Source organism: Falco rusticolus, chromosome 6 (assembly GCF_015220075.1).
Source record: "Falco rusticolus isolate bFalRus1 chromosome 6, bFalRus1.pri, whole genome shotgun sequence".
Classification (NCBI taxonomy): domain Eukaryota; kingdom Metazoa; phylum Chordata; class Aves; order Falconiformes; family Falconidae; genus Falco; species Falco rusticolus.
In genome coordinates, this window is record NC_051192.1 from 6,632,064 (window position 1) to 6,650,658 (window position 18,595).

The following is an 18,595-nucleotide window of genomic DNA, read 5'->3' on the forward strand; positions in this document are numbered from 1 at the left end:
ACATATGGAAACCTGCTTGCTATATGTTTGATGCTGTCATTTTTGTAGTACAAGACAAAGTGGCACCATTCATCCATGAAAGACGAAGCACATAAAGTGAATCCAAATGCATAAATAATAAAACATGCACAGCAATAAATCCTCTATATTACCATGCTCTTTAAATATCTGATTTGGAAATGTTTACGTATGTCAAACTAGACATATCTCAAAGCTGATTCCAAGAGGGGACATGCATTTTAAATACAAAGAGAAATTTCGATGACATCACCATAACCCCAAGGCTGGATATCATCCTTACAGACTTCAGCCAGGCAGCAAATACCTTTTCTCTGGTGCTTTGCAGTGGGGCATCCCATTCAAATTTTCCTGTTGATCCTTCAGCAGATTTTGAAGCAAAACATCTGCATATGCCATTGATACTGTTCCTGACTATATATGCAGGCACACAGATATTTGGAATCAAATAAGGGATTAGAGTTCAAAAGGATTTTGTTCCTATACTCAAATTAATTTCTGTATTATACAATCTTGGGAAAACCATCTGACCTCTCTGGTTTCCAGTTCACCTGTCTGCAAAATAAACATTTATGACCAAACAGGTATTGCAAAGCTTGTTTATTGCAAAGTGTCCATTTTTGAAGTGAAAAGGTTCTTACTCTACCAAACCCTTAGGAAGTGTCTTAAAAGAATGTGCATTAGCGAAGAGGTAGCAGTCATGGAAGAGGAAAGGAAAGGCATGCGAGTTATATTCAGGGATTAAAAGAGGTAAAGGAGGTCACTGGCTTTGCTTCAAACAGCCTGACTTTTCAAGCATGATTGAAAATACGGTGGTGATGTTCATACCACTGTCTTATCCTGACATGGCAAAAGCCAGAATTCTTCAAACAGATTTCAGACTGAGTTTCATATCCCTCATGCTGGACCTGAAGGAGAATTAAACAGCATCAGCTCTCCCAAAACAATGGAAGAGTTGCTGATCCCTGACAAATAAGGAACGAAGATCAAGAAAGATGGTTAGTTCCTTTTCTTCTCTTCTAGTTTCCTTGGTTCAAGTGTTTGTGTAATTCAGAAAAATCACTGCAGACTGACATGACTGAACTCACTGCTTACTCAAATGTGGAAACTTGATGAATGAATCACTGGACTTTTCTGTGTGCTCCCTTGTGTACAACTATGAGACTATGTAAATTATTTTTCTATTTGGAGGGAAGGAAGGAAGGAATGGTTGCGCTAACAGCCAAACCAGATTTAATCATATGAGAAAGAAAAGAAGCCGTTCACATTGCAAATGGCTCATTGACAGCATTTCTAGCTAATAGATCTGACCCGTCAGGAATATTTAAAGAGCAGCTATGGATTATTCAGTCTTTTTTCATTCCGTTCTGAAGCCAGTTAGCAAGTAGTTGCAGACAATGATTCAGATTGGTCTGCCGAGTGCAATGCATTGGTCAGTTTATAAATATGTACAACGCATGTTTGTACACATGCATATATGTATGTGAATGTATGCAGTAGATCAAGCAGAAAAAGAGGCAGAAGACGTAAAGCAGCTGGCAGCTACAAAAATACTTCTTTTGCTTAAAAAAACCCACCAACAAAACACAAGCACTAATGAGACAAATCACCAACACTAAGCAATAGACAGCAGTAGTTGTATCCCAGCACCATTTGATCAGGCTTCAGTGGCCAAACAAATAGCAAAGTAACCATCGGTAAAGACATGCCCTGGCTGACCTTCCTGAGAAACAGTGAACACACATGAGCACACCTGCATCTGGTTTCCCCATACAGCAAACTAAACCACCTGCAAGAGTAAAGATCAGTTTCAATGTGGCTATAGAAGCAGAAAAAAAGAACGTTTCTACAATTCTGCAAGAGGCATTTGGTACCATTTAATGAATTATGTATTTTGGTGGAACTTTGAACCTGGATATTCTTCACTACTTGGGTTTGCCTTTATAAATTATGAAGCATCAATTATGTACATTTGAGATTAAGAACAGGTAGTGTTAGTGGTGGTGCTGTGTTAGTTTTGTGAAGCATTTGGCTTTCAAAAGCAGTTCTGAGCCAGGCAGGGGCTGCTAAGGTACATTTTAGCCTGATTAAAGTCACAAGTGCAATTTCAAACTAAGCATCGTGTAGCAAAAGAAAGTAAAAAGGGCAGAAAAGACCATATGTGCCTCTTACTACTTTAAATCTGACATGAGTTATATTTAAAAACAAACTGAGTTGGCAGGCATATAAACCTGTTCAGGGTGCTGATCCTGAAGTGATGGCTACATAAAGGAGAAGAATACAATATATAGATAATGACACTTGCTTCCTGGAAAAGGTAATCATATGAATTGTCATATTAATTCTTGTTTCATTTTATAAAGAGGAAAAGGCTTTGTATGTATTGTCTGTGTGTTTTCAACATCTGAAAGCATTAATGAAAGTTAGTCTTAAGACAGAATACCGAGCAGTTCAACAAAGTCACACAAAACAGAACCAGCAAGCTGCTGCAGTGCTGGGCTGAGGGGGCAATGCTGTGGGGCATGTGTCACCTCACTGTCCAACCCTGTGTGAATTACTGAGTGTGGCCCAGAGACCCACGTATCCTCTAAACCCTCTAAAACACATTTCAGGGCAAAAGGAGGACGGAAACATGGTTATTGAGGTAGCACCAGATTGTAAGGAAAGTTAATATGCGCAGCATCCTACAAAGCCTCTCATTTTCTATTGACATATTTTGTTGAGGGTCCTCTCTGTGCTATAACTTCACTTTCTTCTACAGTTCTATATAACTATAGTTATATATAGTTCTCTCTATATATCCATATGTAGAAAGCATATGTGTAACTTTTATAGTTATAGGTAACTGTAATATCATTTTCTTCACTTTTTTTTTTTAAGGTATCATTGCCTCTCCTCAGTGCTGTCACTTACACTGCATAATTAAAAGTAGAGAAAATATAAAAACATAGTTTCATTCAAAACACCTAGTACTCAAATGTGCTGGTGAGAAATTTCTTAGGGTCCTCCTGCCCCCCCCACCCCCTTTTTTTTATAAAGAAGAAAAATATCTTTCTTGTATTAAAAAGAAAGTTGAGATAACATGCCAGCTTAAGTCTGCTGCCAGAATTATTAATACCTTCTTTCATTTGCCAATTTATATTGTGTAACTATGGATTTTGCAATATTGTTCCTTAGAAAACAAAGGTCTCCAGAGATTTTTCCTTTCCTCTAAAAAAAACCTGCCAAACATTTGCAATGTTTTGAATCCTAAGTCATCTCCCTCATCTCTAGTCCCTTGTCTCCTATAAATTCATATTTAGCAGAAAAGTGTTTTATTGCTCCAACTAGATGAAAATCAACAGCTTCAACAACAAAAAAATCCCTCTACCTTTGAGGTACTGGTTTTTTCCCTCCAGCAAAAGCCCACCAAAAAGCATCCAACGCGAAGAACAGTAAATTGGGTTTTGACAGGCTGGTCTGCCTTGTGCCTGAGAGTTTTGATCCCCACCCCACCATACCAGGAATACTTGACAGCTTCAATGTTCATCAACAATGATCAATACAATTAGTTGTACGCATCTATTAGTAATGCAAATGCACAATTTACATATTTTATACTTTATGCCACATACTGAAGGCAGCAGGCCCAGTAAATGAACCAGAGCATATACTATGGTACAGATTGTTAAATTCAGTAGGTATTATGAATATAACCTTGCACTTAAATATTTCAGAAAAACTAAAATTCTTAGAGGACTGATGAACTCGTGGAGTTAGCAATGAATAAAACCTTCACGTATTAGATTGTCGCCTCAACCTCAATTCAAACTGTTATTCCAGGCCCTTATATTTACCTAATTCAATGGGTGGGTTTTGCTTTAGTCCTCTTTCAGGAACAAAGTCCCTCATAACAGGGTTAGCAAAGTAGCAAAATAATATGGCCATAACTGATTTAAATTATAGTTTTGTTGGAAGGTGAATTTGAGATTTTCAAAACCTGAAATGAAGGTATGTTAGCTGGGCACGACGAAGAAATTTGCCAAATCACTTCTTGTTTATATCTTCTGGAAACATGTGGTTATCAGGGATTGTAGTTAACACTACATCTGAAAAGTATTCTTCAAGATTCTCCTTTGCTTGTTTGTGGTTGTGGGGTTTTTTTTTTGGGGGGGGGGGGGGGGTGTTTGTTTGGTATTATTATTATTATTACTATTATTCTTCCTATTTTAATTCTCACTCTTCTCTAAAACATTAGGTGACATCCTGGTCCCTTTATATGTTTGCTTATGGTTTGGGATTTTATTTATTTTTTTTTTTTCATCTGATGTAAGCAAATGCTCTGCTGACATAACAATACCGTTTTTCATCTGAGGTGGCATAGGATTAGGTGTTAAATTACGTCACAAGCAGGATGGAACTATCTTAGCAGATAGAACTTATCTGATGACAAAAAAAATAGTGTTTGAAAAGCCATTCTGCACAGTCAGGCTCCAGCCCTTTGAAAATAAAAGGTCAGGAAATGTAGGTTAGAGGTATTTTTGCTACCATCACATATCGGGTACAATGTATTCCTCAGCCACAGCTCACCCGATAATTGGAGTTTATGTGAACCCAAATTCTGTTACACATATTTAAAGTTATGTCTCTGTGAATACATTTCAGATTAAAATATGAATTGAGATAATACATTAAAAACATAATATAAAAAAAAATAAAACAAAAAAACCCACAGAGCTGACCTTGTGGGTTTTTTTGTCTCTGACCATTGTATTCTTACAGGACACTCAGGAAAAAAAAAAAAGCAAACATTTAGCAAGACCTTTCTAATGCATTTTTAATTTGCATGTGCTTTCTTCTGTCATTTTAAAATGACAGTTTTAAACAGGTTCAAACTTTCTCTCAAAAACTTGGCCTGAGGTATTTACAGTTCCCTAGATGTGTTGGTGTTAGCTGCAATCTACCGTAATCTGCATACTTTGCATGAACACGTAGGTTCTCTTTCTCAGAGTTTAATGCTTTTAATTTTGTGTTAGTGTGGGTATCACGCCCGTGCATGCCAGCTAGCTGTTACGTAGGCACATGGACAGCTCTGTGCTAAACTGGGCAAATAAAAAATGAGCGTGCGTAAAGCAATGTCATGCAACACATCTAAGAGAAAACTGTTTTTCACTCTTAAAAAGACTAACATAGGAGCTTCAAATGTTAAATAGCCCTTGGCCAGTTGAACTTGAAGAAATAGGAAATAAGAGGTGGCAGCTGACACAAAATACAGCGGTGGAATGAATTTCAATAGCAGTGATCTGACACACAAGCTGCTAGCCTCAGTGCTGTAAGAAATAGAAAAATGACCCATGATAAAGCCAACTTGTCTCCAGATCTTTCTATTAACATACCTCGTATTCACTATCTAGTGCAATGAAGGCTTTCTGGGCAATTATTACAAAAGTAAGGAGTTATAATTACATATGGAGGTAGCGTAACTGTTGTGTACTAAGTATTGTTAAAAGTTTTACTGTTTCTTCAGTTTATTGATGTCAGTCTCAGCCTTGTAATCTGCCTGCTCCCGTGGTATGACTCACTTTTATAGCTGCAATCCATGCAGGGTCAAGGTCAGAGTTATCAAACAAAATAAGAAGTAATTTGCTTTAAACCCAGAGGGAATTATTTGGGTATCTAGACAGAAACCACACAGATGCCTTACCGGATTTCATGTACATATAATATTAACCCACGCTCTAAGAACGTTATTCAGTATAGATTAATTTTTATACAGGTGCATTTACAAAAGTATACTCCAAAAATAACCAGTAAATGAATCAACAGGTCTGACTGGGAGTATTGTCACGTGCTGCTTCTATTTTTGCTGTCAAGCCAAACTTAGGTTTCAGTTTCTATTCTTTGAAAATTATAGAGTAAAAATGTTCTAAAATAATTGGGTATTATAGAAACCCCTAACATTTTAAATGTTTTGTGATGCAGTTTCATCTTACCCCTTTGGGGTTGCTCTGAAGAGCATTCTTCCATCATTCAGTGTACAGGAGCTCTCTCCACATTCATGAACATGAGATTCCCTAATATCATCAAAAGCCAGCACAACTATGAGTGGGAGAAATCCAGCCTTTGGAGGAGAAAAATGTTCATGGGGGCTTTCATATTCTTAGAGTCAATTACAACAGAGTCCCATGAAAGTAAATTGAAAGACTTCAAAAACTGAGTTGATGAAGTGTCAGATGGAAAAGGTCTTTACATGCATTTTTCAAATGTTAGACATTTATGATTAAACTCCTGACTTATCCCAATACATTCTCCTCACATCAGTGACATTATCTTTGTTTAGATTAGCAGAGAAAAATGGGTAGCGTTTTCTTTAAGGATCAAGTTTAAATGCAAAGGTGGCAGCCGTTGGAATTGATGGAAAGATTGTAATAAATAACCATATCGCTCTGGATATGTGAATCAGCGATACTGACACATCCAAGCAAAGCTAAATAAATTATACTCCTTTGGCCTAGGATACTTTCTCATGTCTGGAGGAGCTGTCCCCATCCCTCCAAAGGATTACACAAAGGTTTCATGGTGGTTCTGGTCTGGGGTGACCATTGTCCTAGTTGTTTCCTCTGGAGCAGAGAAGGAACTTTTCCCTCTCAACAGACTGATTAAGGTAGAACCATCAGGCAGCAGTTGAGAAAAGCAGCGGGTGCAAGGTATCCTGTAAGAAGTGTTCGTTTAAGACACAGTGTGGAAGAGATCTGGCTCACTAAAGCCGTTTCTGAATCTACATTGTTAACAAAGACAAGCAACAAGGCAAAAAGGCTGAGGAAGAATAAAGAGGCAACAATATTATTTTTTTTTCCTGGTCACTTCATCTCCAGATACAAGAAGCACAGTGGGGTTTCAGCAGTAGGCTGAGGCAAGCCCTGTACTGTGGAGGGGCTGATGCCAGCCTTCCCCCTCAGCTGGCAAGTGCTGTGGAAGGAACAACCCCTATTGTACAAGTTATTACTGGATAGTTCCCATATGAGTTAATGCAAATTGTGACCCAGTGAAACCACATCCCTGACGTTCTGCTTTCCTATTTGCACGTACATGACAACAGCAATGTACCATAATAATCCGTAAAGTAAATCTTAAAATACAGCAAGGACGAAAGCAACACCGGTAGTGGCAAAACAATGTAAGAGAGTAAAAGCAGAGTGTTATCCACATTTAAGTCACAGGTACTGCAAGTGTGAGCACTACTTCCTAAGGCCTTCACAGCGTAATCTGACTTATCAGCTCAGGTAGATGATGAAAGATGAAAACATGAAAGAAAAAAACTACTGAACATGACCAGAAGCTGATGCACAATGAAGAGGCACTGGACCAAATCACACACACACACACACACGCACACAAGCATTTTCTTCGGCTGTAGCAGCGCAAAAGGAATATCTTGAATTTTTGAGGACTACTCAGTGAAACCACCTGGTAGACATAAACTGGAGGTCAAAGCATACTGCCACATTTAAATATTTTAATTTCTGGTTCTTTTTAATTAATTTTATTAGCTACATGATTTTTCTCTTAGTGATTTTTAATCCTGTATTTAAGGCTATAGCATTAGTTTTGGGTATGATCAGACCCCAGTTAAAATAACTGTATTGTTACCTGGGTGTTACTTAGCTGTATGGTTATCAATGCCACATAGCTATGTACCTGTATTTGTACCTTAAATTAATATAATTTCTCTTTTATGGTACAATCTAAGAATAGGTCCTCCACACAAACTGTAGAATAAGTTACATAAAGATGAGTTTACATTGCAGAATATTAGTTCTCTGAATTGTAACCCAGTCTGTTGAAAGTTATATTACTATTTGTTCACACTAGCGCTGAATCATTAAATGCCAACTAATTTCAACCCAATAAGATAAAACCATTTTTTTAAGCAAGCAGCTTGGCATCTTTAAAAGAAACTATAATGCTCTTACAGGCAAAAATCAATCATGCAAATGGTTAAGAACTTGCAGTCATTTGGCAAATATTTTCAGAAAAGGGCAAAGACTTCATCTTTCAGGGAAAGATCAATTACCCGTATTTCAGAAGAGACTTTCTGACATAACTAAACTGCCCGCAAAGTTTCCATTACTGCATATTTACAGCCCCTGATATTTTGTCAGAGACAGGATCCTAAACTAGAATGATCTGATCTGTTTAACAGTCTGTAAGCTTCTTCTATACACATTTCCTTTGCTCACCAAGTATTTACTTTTTGCTGATCCAACTAATGTATACCTACAGTCTGAAATGTATTACCGTGAGGAATTTGAGTCTGCATGCCGGGAGCCACACAGCAAGAAAAATAGACCTAACAGTAAAGGAACCAACAAAGGATGAATGGCCAAAGAGCAGCGAAAATGGGGTCCAACAGTAGGGTCTTGCCTTTCAGTTAAAAGCGTTGTGCTGGTTTTGTGGTTTTTCTTTTTTTGTGTGTGTTTTTGTGGTTTTTTTTAACTACATACCTCTCTCCATTCTGGGCTTTTCACCACTTTATTTCAATCATTAACTCAATTTTCACTTTAACTTTACAGTTCACTTTTGGAAACAATCAAAACCATTGTGTAGAGGGTAGTGAGGTGGGAGGAACATTTACTCTTTTAAAGGATTACCAGACTTAGGTGCTACGTTTCTAGGTGTTGCTTTTCAGCAGTGCCATTGTACCGTACTGTCTGCTATTCCTCTAAGTGTCATCAACTTGTCAGCTCATAAGCAGGTGTAAAGCTTTGTTCCTAAGTCTTGTGTTCAGTGAAGCCAATGGAAGTCTGGGAAGATTGTTGTGTCAGGAGTACTTTTTTTGCAGGGAGTTTAAAGGTAAACATTTCTCTTCAAAATTTATGTCATTTGTTGCTACAGCAAAGAAAGCAACACCACACTGCTAAATGGATTATTAAAAGTCCTGAAAACACAAAAGGTGCCTGGGAGGCTGCATTCAGGAAGCACTTAAAAGCCTAAAAATCACTGGAATGTGCAAGTAATGAGAGCAAATTATAAAACAAACCAAATAAAAATAGCCTGACACAGGAAGATGACCTTTCCATACCCAGCCACACACATCTTACATTCCCTAGTTAATACGTAGGTCAGAATGCAGAAAGTCCTGTCTATATCTGTTTTAAAAGAAGTCATATTCTCTTAATGCATTAAGATTTACTAAAGAACAGATTAAATTCTCAGATTTGTTAAAATCAGTGATGTACACAAGCCATGATAGTGAGCAACGTTTCAGTCTATCCAGCCCTCGCTAGGCATCACGGAAGGAAAAACAGGTGAACAGTTTCACCCCAAATCAAGCCACCATTATACAGGGCTGTTGTCTTACTGACCTACGTTATCACTTCAAGCAGGGTTATACTATCTGAAATATTAGAAATAAAAGGATCTGTAGTGTTCTTAAGAGGTTCTCAGTACACATTGCCTCTTCCATGAATTCAGGATGAATAAACACAGCACTGAAAATGGCTCAGTTTACTGCACTGAATTCAGAATGTGATGCTTCATTGTTTGACTGAGAGAGAGCAGGAAGAAATGAAGATCATCTGTGTCTCAGGTCTAAACCAACTGTCTCCAGTTCAGTTTGTGAATGATTCTCAAGATGCTAGTCCAAGAAGAGACAAATCATTGTGGACAGAGGGGAAGAAAAAGAAAATCTCAACTATTTCAGTGGAAGAGAGATGAGTGTTACAGTCTGGATTGATTTTCTTCATAAAAAGACCCTAATCTAGAAACCTTTCAAGATCAGAAGCCAGTCCTGGGTAAGGTAATATAAGAAAGTAATAAAGCTACATGCTATTCCCTCACACTCAGGCACATAGAGGTAGCAAGGCAGAGAATTAGGACCTTCAGCTTCCCTAAATGTTGTTTCTGGTAATTCTAGTCAGGTTGTTTAGCTGTTGTTTTTAAAGAATGAAGTGCAAGAAGAGGAGTAACTAGCTTATTTCTGATTATAACCAGCAAGATTATATTGCTGCTGTTGCTATTGCCTTTTACCCCAGCACAGAAAACAAGTCATCAGCTATCATGTAACATTTGACAATAACTTTGATGTCATCTTGGTTCCTGCTTGCTGTGATTGAACCCTGTCTCATTTTAAAATTGTTGTAAGTATCCCTGAAAACAATAGTGCTTCTCATTTTTTCTCACAGCTTAAAGCAAATCACGTCTTAAAAGGCAGAGATATTTAGACCTAAATAAATGAAAGTGCAGAAAACAATGCATTTGATGCTTGGTGCAAAGTGTGCTGTATCTCCCAACTTTCAAAGATGTTAAATTTTGTTTAAATGTTATATATAGCTGTATGAGTTGAGCATATAGCTATGTGTCTTGGGACAGAGGGCATAATCTAAAATAATAATAAAAAGTGCCCAATTGTGAGCTCCTAAAATATAGCAGCATCTCTTTCCCTCCTCCTCTCCTCCTCCTGTTTTATTTCTTTCCCATCCCCCCAAACCAGTGGTTTTTATTTTAACTTGTCAAGTATTTCACAGTTTCTCAAGCATTTAGCAATGAGGATCTAATTGGAAAGTGCCAGGTTCTTTTTTATTACACTTTATCAATATTCTTAAGGGAATGATGTAATTGTTTGGGGTTTGGTGAAGACATTCCATGTCACTTCAGTGTTAATACCAGGCTGGAGCCTTCCTTGTCTGCCTGCGTAAGCTAGATAAACACAGACCTGTGTGCTTTCTTCTCATCTCAGGATACTTAGAGAGATCTTGGAACATATGCCTATTGCGAGCTAAACATTTCACTTTTCATTTTATCCGTGTGCCAGAAATCCATTCCTTGGATAAACACTTTACATACTGACACTTTTAAAGTCACTAAACACGATAAATAAAGAGAGAATACATCATTTCAAAAGCGATTAAACATTTTCTCACTTGTGACAAATGAACAGCTATACACTGTATGGAGTCCCTGGAGCAGACATTCCATTTTCTTTGTCTTTATTTTGTGTGGAAGATTAACTTTCCATTTCAGCTCATCTATTGCACAACTGAGCTTTTCTAAAATACACATTGCTGCATTTTCCCCAAATCATTATTCATTTTAGAAACATTTTTGTTGTTATTGCTGCAAGAGTCTGTTCTTTTAGACTTTTCTATTTTATGGAGATATCAGCTTTAATATTTTGTGCCCAAAATAACAAAAAAAAAAAAAAAAGAGAAGAAAAGAAAGAAAAATTGTAGTTTTTACTGAAAGCTAAAGAAATGTTATCATGGGTAGACCTGAACTTACACACGGGCTGAAGTTACCCACTTCAAAAAAGAAAATCCAAGCACATTAATCACATTAATTTTGCTCCATCTAATCCATCACTTTTCCTTGCAGTACTTGCTTGCCTAGTCATCCTGCGCATCACTGTTCTACCTATGATTAACCAAATGTAACTAATCTTCTATTTAGCTTTTTAAGTTCTCATCTTCTTTTTCACCCACCCCTGGACAAAAAAGATTTCAAGCATTTTATTTCTGAGCCCAATTAAAGATCTTAGAGAAACAAATACACATAATACTAAAACTATACTATGAAGCTGTCTTCAATGTTTCAACAAATACCACTAATCTGATGAGGAATTTCAGTGCGACAATGGAAGGAAGAATGAAAGAGAAATGTAGCCTAGATAACAGTAAAAAATAACTTTGCCCTAATGTTGTCCTAGTGTAATTCCTCATGTGTTCCACGAAAGGTTTTGCATGTGAAGTTATCCTTGCTAGATATTTATAGTAAAGAGGAACAATGAACCTGAAATTTCTGCTTTGACAAACTATGTAAGAGGAGCTGCTACACTCAACATAGAGGGAGAAAAAAAGAATTAGGACAAGTCAGATGGAACAGACCAAGCTGAATGAGAAACCAGGGTGCAGTTTTGCTTTCTTCCCCTGTATTGTGGATGCTAGTTACACCAATAGGAAGTTTTTGATATGATAGTTCCAATGCAGTTAGGGGAATAAATAAGAATGGAGAGTGAATTAGACAGTGAAAAGTCACAAGATTTCTGAACAGCTTGAAGATTCCCCTTGTCCTTAGATATCTGTCAGCTTTGGACATGTAATCTAATCTATTTTCTACAGGAGAAACAGTTTCCTTAAAAGAGCAGAGAGAGATCACAAGAATTTCTTCTAACAGCAGTTTCTTCTCTCAAAGTTTTATTGTGAAGGAGATTTTTAAGGATAAGAATTATGTAACTCAGCAGTTAAACAAAATTAAGAAATGTCAGGAATGCCTTTCATACGCTTAAGCAAGAGGTATGATACTAAGCCAAAGCAATACTCCCTTTGTTCCAGTTTTTCCATCATGATCCCACATCACTGATGTGCTACTTAAGGACCTATGACCTCCTCACAAGTAAGAGGGGAGCTTCTTGTGGCAGAGGAACATTTACTCTTCCCTTGGCTTCCTTTTCAGGTACTATCTTTAGTACATGACCCAAGGTATGGTGCTGTACCAGGGAAGATCTTAACTGCATGGCAGCATTACAGCAGGTAGCAAATTTGGTCAGCAGGGTCATAGAATGGCTAATAAACCATAGTAAAAACTAGAACTTTTTACAGTGGTATATTTTAGTGGAAACCTGTTGTGAGACTTCCCAGCTCTAGCTATAAATAATGAATATTCTTCATTAACGTATATTTGGTGGCGGTTATAGCAAGTACAAAAAGAAGATGCTATTTGTAGTGAAAGGAAAACAAACACAGACTGTCAGTTTCCCTAAATCTGGACTATAAATGGTGTGTGTCATAGTTTGGTCTTTTGCTGGGACAGATAAAAATCTGTCCCATTTAACCACTGCTTCTGGAGAACACTGCCAAAAAATCAAAAGAAACCACAAGTTGTGCAATGCAGTGAAGTTCCCAATTTTGAAAACTCTGTCAACTGCACACATCTGTAATGAAATTTAATGAGGTATTTTGCTTTTTGCCACAAAAAAATTATTTGAAGATCTATTAGCAGTTCTACAGAGGAACTCACATTTAATTATACATATCATTAGTATATTAAAAACTGGATTTCCGTTCTTTATTTTAAAGCAGATATTTTATAAGCACAGGAAGTGGTACCTAATGAGTGGAATGTTTGGGGAATGTTACGTGCCTGTCAAATCACTATGATTCTGGTGTGGCATGAACAGTTCTCTCTCAGTCCAAATGGTGTATTCTGAATTTATTTTTCTATAAGGTATATGCATTTTCTGAAAGACAAGAGTCATATGCAATATTTCTCTAAAGGAAGGTTGTGTGTCTATCTTCCTTCAATTTTTTCCCCTAATTGTCAAATTAAAATTTACAATTAAAAAATATTACTTAGTTTCCAAAGTGCATTTCTTTCACTATTCAACAATGCAATAATGCTGGCTACCAATACAGCAACTTGTACCAAAACACGTTTTTCAAAGACAGGTTTTACTGCAATTGTTCTTTCTTACCTTTTATGTGCTTCTGTCAGTGACTTCTCTTCATTTTCTTGGTCTATTTTAGCTGTAGAAATACAATCAAAAAATTATTAGCTACAAGGTGAAAGATAAAATTGTTTCAGATTAATGTGCATCATAAGTATGTTGTATAAAATGAATAGAAACCACCTGGAGATATACTCGTACCTAAATTCTGAAAGAAAAAACAAAAAAACAAAACCAAAAAACCCACACACGAACAAACCCACATGAATTTTGATACCCTTATTTAAAAAAAAAAAAAGAAACAGCAAAACCCACAACCACGAAAAAAAAGCCTGCAAACTTGAAGCAAGTTTTGAAAATTAAAAAAAAATAAAAAAATCTTGCAGTACTATAAACAACCAACAAGTCATGAAAGTGACTTAAAACCAGATCTTAAAGAATGAATCTGAAAAGTGAAAAGCTATAGGAACAGGTATATATGTATATATATATATACACACACACACCAGAAGGAGGAAAAGCTGAGTGAAAAGCAGGAAGGATTCAGTCTTAGAGCTTTTCTAAATTTTCCTTGATAGTTACAAATATTATTAGCTCTCTTATCTTTCCCTGCACACACCACCTCCCTCTGCTCACATCAGTTAGTGAAGTGCTAGAGGCATAGCAGACCTCTTGAAAACATGAATGTTTTTATAAGAAGGAAATTGTAATTTGGTGATCATGTGACAGAAATTAAAAATATGAAACTGCCATTGCCACACATTGGTGTGATCTATTTTCCATGTGTTGTCTTGCATTTTATTTTGTACCCATTTCACTTAACTTGGGTATTCTGATCCACAGAATCTACAGGAACATGCGTAGTAATTTAGGCATCACCGATGTGCAAAGCGATAGCACAAACTGCTCTGTGCATGTGTGCTTAGGTGAGATTTGTACTTCTATAATCATTCAGGTAGCACAACTCAAGTCCCATTTAAGATCTCTGCTTTAACCAAAAGCCTTTTAGTTTGGAAGTTGTTTCTTCTTTTCAGTCAGCCGGACTAATGCAGCCTGCTAATTTGCAAGGAGAATTTTAGGCTTCCCAAGAGTCAATGGGTTTGGGGATACAAGAAGGCTCTGAACTGTCCTGGAAATAAACGTCAATGGTACAGAATTCACATAGAAATCTAAAAACAAAAAATAAAGCTTTAAGCTATTTGTCATTCCACTTTCTGTACATAGCTCTAAAATAATAACTCATTAAAATCACTTTGATACATTGCAGATACATTGCCTGTGATAAAGGAAATCCTCATTTTAGATTTGTCAAAATCGAGAAAGGCAATGGGAATATCTGGGAGCAAAGATAACCACTATTTTTCTGTTACAATGTTTTAATCAACAACACTTTACAAAAATACACTAACACTAGAACAGATATATGAAATCTGTAGCAAAGATACACAGATGGACTTTCCCTCTTTTTTCCCAGTCAGAACAAGGGTCAGAGCTGTCTGATGCTGCAAATGCTTTTTATTAGTAGCAATATAGTCTGCTGAGGAGGATGAGCAGTGCCTGGATGCTTGTAGCAGCAAACATTATATTTAGCAATTGTTATTTGAAGACTCAGGCTCAATCATTGTTTCGCTGAAAGTGAAAAAAAAAAAAAAAACCCCACCAGCAAACCACAGAAAACTTGAGGGAGAGCTGGGTAAATGTTCTCAAGGAAATTTAAGAGCACGTGAATCCTGCCTGATTACAGATTTCAATACCGACTTGAAACTCGGCCCAGATTCTTCAAAAGGTTTGTGAGGGCTCACAACTCTTTTGAGTGAACTTGGGCCCAGTGTTGAGTGAATCTGGGCTGACTTAGAGTTTTTCTTGAAAGCCTTGCCTTGCTTTGGATATGAAACCAGGTGAAACCTGGCAGCTTTGACAGAATCTCATTAAGAACTTTTTTTCTCTTCATACTTCAATCCTGAGAGTCAAGGTATGACTTGTAAAACCATATGGTGCAAGAGAGAAGAAACTGGATGAAGGGAGATCCCATATCTCATCCTGCATTAACACTTTCACTAAGTATCTGCAGAAACAACTTTTAAAATAAATAATTGTATACTGAAAAATGTAATTTGGACTCCTTTCAGTTAAGTAATGCTTAGAAATGGAGTCAAGCATGTTGCAGCCTAGTCTTTTAGTACAGGCATCATATCTCTAGGATATAACTCTTGTTATAATTTCCAGGATTGATGGGTTATAATGTTGTCTAATCTGTCTAGTTTGCAGTTTTTTCTTTTTATTTCAACTCTTCTGCACATGTTTACAAACAATTATTTATCTACCAACAATGAAGCAAATATTCCACAGTTTACTTTTTCCAAAAATGCAAGCACAGCGTATATACTAGGTTTATCAAAGGATGTGTCCCCATTCTGGAGCAAATTTTATTTCAATTAAAAAAGGAAGTTACTATGGTCCAGAGAGGAAGGAAAGAGAAAAATCCTTCAGGTATCTGTACTTTCAATAATTTTGTAGAGAATGGGTATTATAGAAAAAAAAGAATCTTGAGAATCCCTGAATGATGCAGGTTCATGTAACAGCATCTTTTTTAAAAAGTAATAAGTACATATGCATAAGGCACCTACTATACCCACAGAGGGAGATTTCATCCTGCATCAGATTACCTCTTGGCATTAAACAGTCTTGCGAGGAAAGAAATCTCTCTAAAAGAGAATAGCCTTGTAGTCTGTTCCAAATACGTGATGACACTTCTAAACCTTTTGCATGTTATCAGAAGGATATTATTCAAGTGTAAATTTGACATGCAACCCATTTGCTTTCTCATTGTTCCAAACATAAAACAGTATAAAAACAATTCTGCTCCCACAAGACGACAGGTGGCACCAGTGAAAGAGAAGAAAATACAGTATGTACACTCAGGGATCTGTCCTTGTCCAAAGAAAATATTTAGATGACAGCTTTTGTAGTGGTATATAGCGAACATCTGAGAGCTGTGGGCAATGGCTGGTCAAAGGCATGCACTGAAATTTAAGCATCAAGGGAAGAAAGCCTCCTCTAAACCACAAAAGTCTTACTGTCACCTGGATACTGTGGAGTAACTATTAGATGTTGAAGCAGCTGGAGATTCCTATACTTTCTGGAACTGGCCACTAATATGACCACTTGATATTAGTGGTTGTTGGTATTTTGCTCTGTACTAATCACCCCATTGGTAAACTGCTTTCAACTCATTTTTCCTGTTAGAGTAGGGGAGGGGAAAAAAAATTCTGGTATGACAGATTCGGTTAAAGTGTCCCTGAGTGCATGAGATTTTACCATTTCGTTCAGTATAATGTATCCTTATTGTCACTTCTTCCTTCAGAGCAGTTCATCACAACTGTATAGTGCCTGAAAAGCACTGGTTTGGCATTCTTCCTTCTTGGCACCCTATACAATTAAGTGCTCAGTACCAGTTGCAAAGTGGCCACCTTGGGGCAACAGTCTTGGGAGAAAAGTGTCTTTACTTTTACAATAGAGAACTCCTCTCTCTATTGTATTACACAACAGGTGAAGTAAAAAAGGAGAAAATCCCTACCGGCTCCACAGAGATTCTTCCATGGGAATGACTGATACAGGAAAATTGGGTCATTTCCAGGGATACCACAGCAGCTGAGTGCACCTGAGCGCTCTGTTCTGCCACTAAAATTTCTCTTTATCTCCATCCTAAAGAAGCAAACTTACTTCAGAAAGTCCTGTGGATTTCCTTTGGAAAACATTAGAAGTCTTGTAGTCATCCAGTAGCCATATCTGTTTCATATGTGTTCAGAATCCATCAGCTGACCACAGCAGCGACTGCCTTTTCTGACATGGAGGAGTTCCCACTCTTGGGTCAGTTCCCAAATTAAAATATTTCATATTTTATTGACTCATCTTTTATCCAGCTCCCTACTAAGAGTAATTTTCTTGATCCTTGACACTAATTTATTAAACCACCTCTAAATACACTGTTCAAAATCTATTAGACTACATCATACCAGGAGATACTAGCCCCTGTATTTCATGTAATGCATCAGTAAGCAGAGGTAAAACAGTTTTACATCTCTGCCTGCACACACTCAGTATGTTGTGTGGCGTTATATGCAGCTCTTGTAATCCTGAAGGCAGACATACATATTCTGTAAAATCTACTTAAAAGGAAATAGTTAAAAATATGCTCAGTTCATATTGAAAACTGCCATATAAAAAAAAAAAAAAAAAAAAAAGAACGAACATTTTAGAGTGAAAGTGATCTCTCATGGAGCAAAGCTACCTTATCTACTATTTACAGCATATACTGAATTAGTTATCTTTTAACTTTTTCCTTTGAAAGCATCTTTAATGCCTTGTTGGATGATGTTCCACTGTTTGCCTGCTTTTTCCATTAAGATACCTTCAGATTATTTAAAGATGGTCTGCCTTTAGAACAAAGTCTATACTTCCTAAATACTTTATATATTTGGTCAAAATTCAAGTACATTCCTTCCTCCCTACGTCATTCCTTACTAAGAATGAGGACTGTGCTATATCCAAGACCCTTCAATAAATTCTTCTAACTACAGGGTATGTGTATTTCTTCAAAATTTACTCACATCAGATGTTCTAATTTCTATCTTATCCCTTTTCATATTTGCTTAAACGTAGTGCTTGATAGTTTATAGTTGGGGCATAAAACTTGATTTCATGCAATTCAAAATGAGGTTACCGACAAGGGCTCACAAACAAAGTCTAGTTAATTCACAAAACCTCTATTATCAGCATATACCCACATTCCAGAATGATACATGCCACTGTTTGGTCTGTTTGCTCTGCCAAATCTTTTAGATTAGAGTCCTGCAAAGATTACATGCAAATTTCTGCAAAGGCACATATATGAATAGCCATACTAAAGTGACCTATGCATTTATGAAAATCTGAAGCACCTCACAAAATTAAATGTGAGAAGTGTACAGAAACATTCTAGAAAATAATGGTATTTAATAGAACAGTGTAATTCACTTTTCTGCATAGTCCTTTTTTCTTTTCCTTTGCTTTAAGAAGGCTTGAAGATTAAATGGAGTTCAAAGATAAGGACGTAAAAGCCATTTTTTGATCACAAATTGTCCCCTCTGATGTCAATGGCAAATGACATTTTGGATG

General features: G+C 36.8%; 1 protein-coding gene across 1 annotated transcript in view; it reads right to left on the bottom strand.

The window, feature by feature from the left end:
• The window catches only part of FMN2 (formin 2), a 166,753-nt gene that overhangs the window by 21,386 nt on the left and 126,772 nt on the right, over positions 1-18,595 (bottom strand). The window contains exon 18 of the mRNA XM_037392766.1: positions 13,466-13,517. Within this exon, the coding sequence (XP_037248663.1) occupies positions 13,466-13,517 (52 nt within the window). The remainder of the gene's footprint in view (positions 1-13,465; positions 13,518-18,595) is intronic.